This window comes from Halyomorpha halys, unplaced genomic scaffold, assembly GCF_000696795.3.
Source record: "Halyomorpha halys isolate HHAL.00 unplaced genomic scaffold, Hhal_1.1 Scaffold501.1, whole genome shotgun sequence".
Lineage (NCBI taxonomy): Eukaryota > Metazoa > Arthropoda > Insecta > Hemiptera > Pentatomidae > Halyomorpha > Halyomorpha halys.
Window position 1 is genome coordinate 141,764 of NW_027105273.1, and position 2,900 is coordinate 144,663.

Consider the following 2,900-nt stretch of genomic DNA (forward strand, 5'->3'; position numbering starts at 1 on the left):
AAACGTAGGACAAATAAATAAATATATAGTGTTGAGACTATTTTGGATATTAAATTAATTAATTGATAAATTCATATTTCTTTAGTCTAATGTTTCGGCTAATTCGGCTATCCTCAAGAACAATCTTAAATACAATTTTACAACCACATCAATTTTGAAAAACTTTATGCAGACTATTCTGCCCAGTTTAACAATTTCAGTCAAAATTACCTTATTTTGTTCATTTTTCATATTAACATTAAAACTTTTAATCACAGTAAATTTACACTATTATACTTTATCATAACGATTCTTGTTGTAAATGCAGAGGAGCTCCTATCGGATTTTCTGGGCAACTTCTTTTGTAACCTTGTAATCTTTATGAGATAATAAAATTTCCAACAGCTTTGTCACATAATCTTTCCTCCACCTCACTTGTTCCTTGTTTCCTTTCCTATTTTTTCCCCATCAGTTTATCATTACTTTTATCCATTACTTTATTAGAGTTTAAAAACAGCTCAAGCCAAACACAAATTACGAATAGTGTGGAGCTCAGCCAATCTGTTATGGGATGTCATTCTCCATTTAGCAAAACTATTAAGAGACTCTCAACCATTTTAAAAGATGAAAATATTTTTCCATTTAACACACTTTAACATGTTAAATTAAAGATTAGGAATACCCCTAATATTTTTCACCGTAAAAAGTTTAAATCTAGTTAAATACTTTTGCTTAGTTAGGCTAATGATGTGGAACCACTGACTGAAGATACAAAAACTATTTATATTTAATTCATTAATTAAGTGAAAGTAAAAAATAACAATTACTTTTTTCTACCTTTCTTTCATAGTTTTTCATTTCCTAAAATTTTTAATGTTTGTAATTTTATAGTACAAATTCTTACTATTCCAACATTATATATGTTATTTTATTTATATTATATAACAACTCCTCATATTATTATTTGTTATCTTCTTAATTTCTAGCTATACTGTTTTTACTATTTGTTCTATAATGGTTTGTTTTATTATTAACACACACAAATTTGATACAAATATGCTCACAACATTTATTTTCAGAAACTCTCCAACGTTTCAAGGAGACAACCTTAAATATTGATGTCATTTTCTTTAAAAAAATTTCTGCCAGCTAATTGCCCATGTCATATAAAACTTTTTATATTTTTAACCTATAACTTTTTTACATAAATAATTGTCTCTTTTTCTACTTAATAACATCATTTAGAACTGTTATAAATGATGTTAGTAAGTAGAAAAAGAGACATTATTTATGTATAAAAGTTATAGGTTTAAAATATAAAAAGTTTTTTACGACATGGACAATTAGCCTCCAGCAAATTTTTTAAAGAAAATGACATCAATATTTAAAGTTGTCTCCATGAAAATGGCCTGAGGGCATATTAGGATCAAATTTGTGAGTTAATTATAAAATAAACCACTCTCAAACAATCATTATAATAAATCATTAATCTAATGGTTTGTTTTGTTTTTAAACAACTCAAAAATTTTTGTTTCAAATTTAGGCTGAAATACTGGCACAAATAAAATAAAATAAGTTACATTGATTTGTGTTCATTACTCTATTGACCGCACCCTCCACCATCTCCTCATATTAAAATTGTATAGTTAAATACCTTTCTTTATCTTTGAAAACCTTGCTAACAAGTCCAGCTTCTAGGGATTCTTTAGCTCCTATTTTCCGTCCAGTCAAACATAATTCATTAGCTAGGGATGTATTGCCAATAATACGAGGTAATCTCTGAAGAGCACCAATATCAGCAGCCATACCTGTTAATAAAATAAACATGTAATATGTTCTTCATAAAATTCTAAGTACTTTTATATCAGATCAGGGGTACAAAATGTTCCTAATTTCCCAACATTTACCCAGAAGCCTTACTCAGAAGGCTAAAAATTTCTCCACTAAGCGAGTTATTTTTAAAACAAATTCATGTCAAGATTTGTTATAATAAAAACACTTTGTTCATTTAAGTATTGCAAAAAAATTCGCAAACCACCCAAACCCACTAGTTTCTAACGTTGCTTCCTCTTCCATTCCTGGCAATCCCCGAGGCGCCTGAAAAGAAGATGGCCTCGTGACCTTATATTGTAAAAATGTTTTAAGAGTGTTACCAGTTGTAAATGTCAATAAATAAATAAATATATATATATAAAACCTTTTAGCTTGAAATGAACAAGTTCACCTGATTATTATTTTCTCTTTTACTGTTTCTTAATTTTATCAGTACAAAAAAACTTTGGAATATTTAGCTTTATTTGCTCAATATAGCATTGGTTCTGTAGACTATCATGATGGAGCCACTATTTTGAAAATTTCAAAAGATGTTTCAATATTACATCTTTTTCCCCACCCATTGTTCTTAACATAATATATTATTGGTTAGCTTGATATATGATTAAACAAATTAAATTAACAATATTAAGAATGAAAATTACATTCAACATTGTATGATAAGTATTTATTTTAAAAAAGGGATGATACGATATATTGTGCATTTCTTCACATATATAAGATTATTTAAAAAAAAGAAGAGAATTCATCAAGAGTATTTGTGAAGTGGCTATTAAGGCGCTGTGTTACTAACTCCAATGACACAGGTTTGAATCCAGCTACAGCAGATAATTATTTAATCTGTCCTCTGGGACCCACCCAGGCTAAAGGGGATACCCTTAATTGCGGAGAAATCTGGTGGTTGAGCAGGATTAAGAACAAACCATTTCCTTGCATTACTGTTCATCAAGAAATAGTACTACCTGATGAAATACTGAACCCTCATTGTAGCTTAACACTAAACATACCATAACGTATGTTTTGAACTTTTCCATTGAAAATGCACGTATAATTTTATTGCGTTTGCACATTTGACTTCATGACTTTTT

At 28.7% G+C, this 2,900-nt stretch overlaps 1 protein-coding gene across 2 annotated transcripts in view; it reads right to left on the bottom strand.

Moving 5' to 3' along the window:
* Positions 1 to 2,900, bottom strand: part of LOC106683642 (delta(3,5)-Delta(2,4)-dienoyl-CoA isomerase, mitochondrial) — a 25,124-nt gene that overhangs the window by 19,386 nt on the left and 2,838 nt on the right. The window contains exon 6 of one of the 2 annotated variants that reach the window (XM_067050143.1): positions 1,634 to 1,787. The exons of the other annotated variant lie outside the window; for it this stretch is intronic. Coding sequence (XP_066906244.1) covers positions 1,634 to 1,787 — 154 coding nt within the window. The remainder of the gene's footprint in view (positions 1 to 1,633; positions 1,788 to 2,900) is intronic. 2 annotated transcript variants of the gene reach the window in all.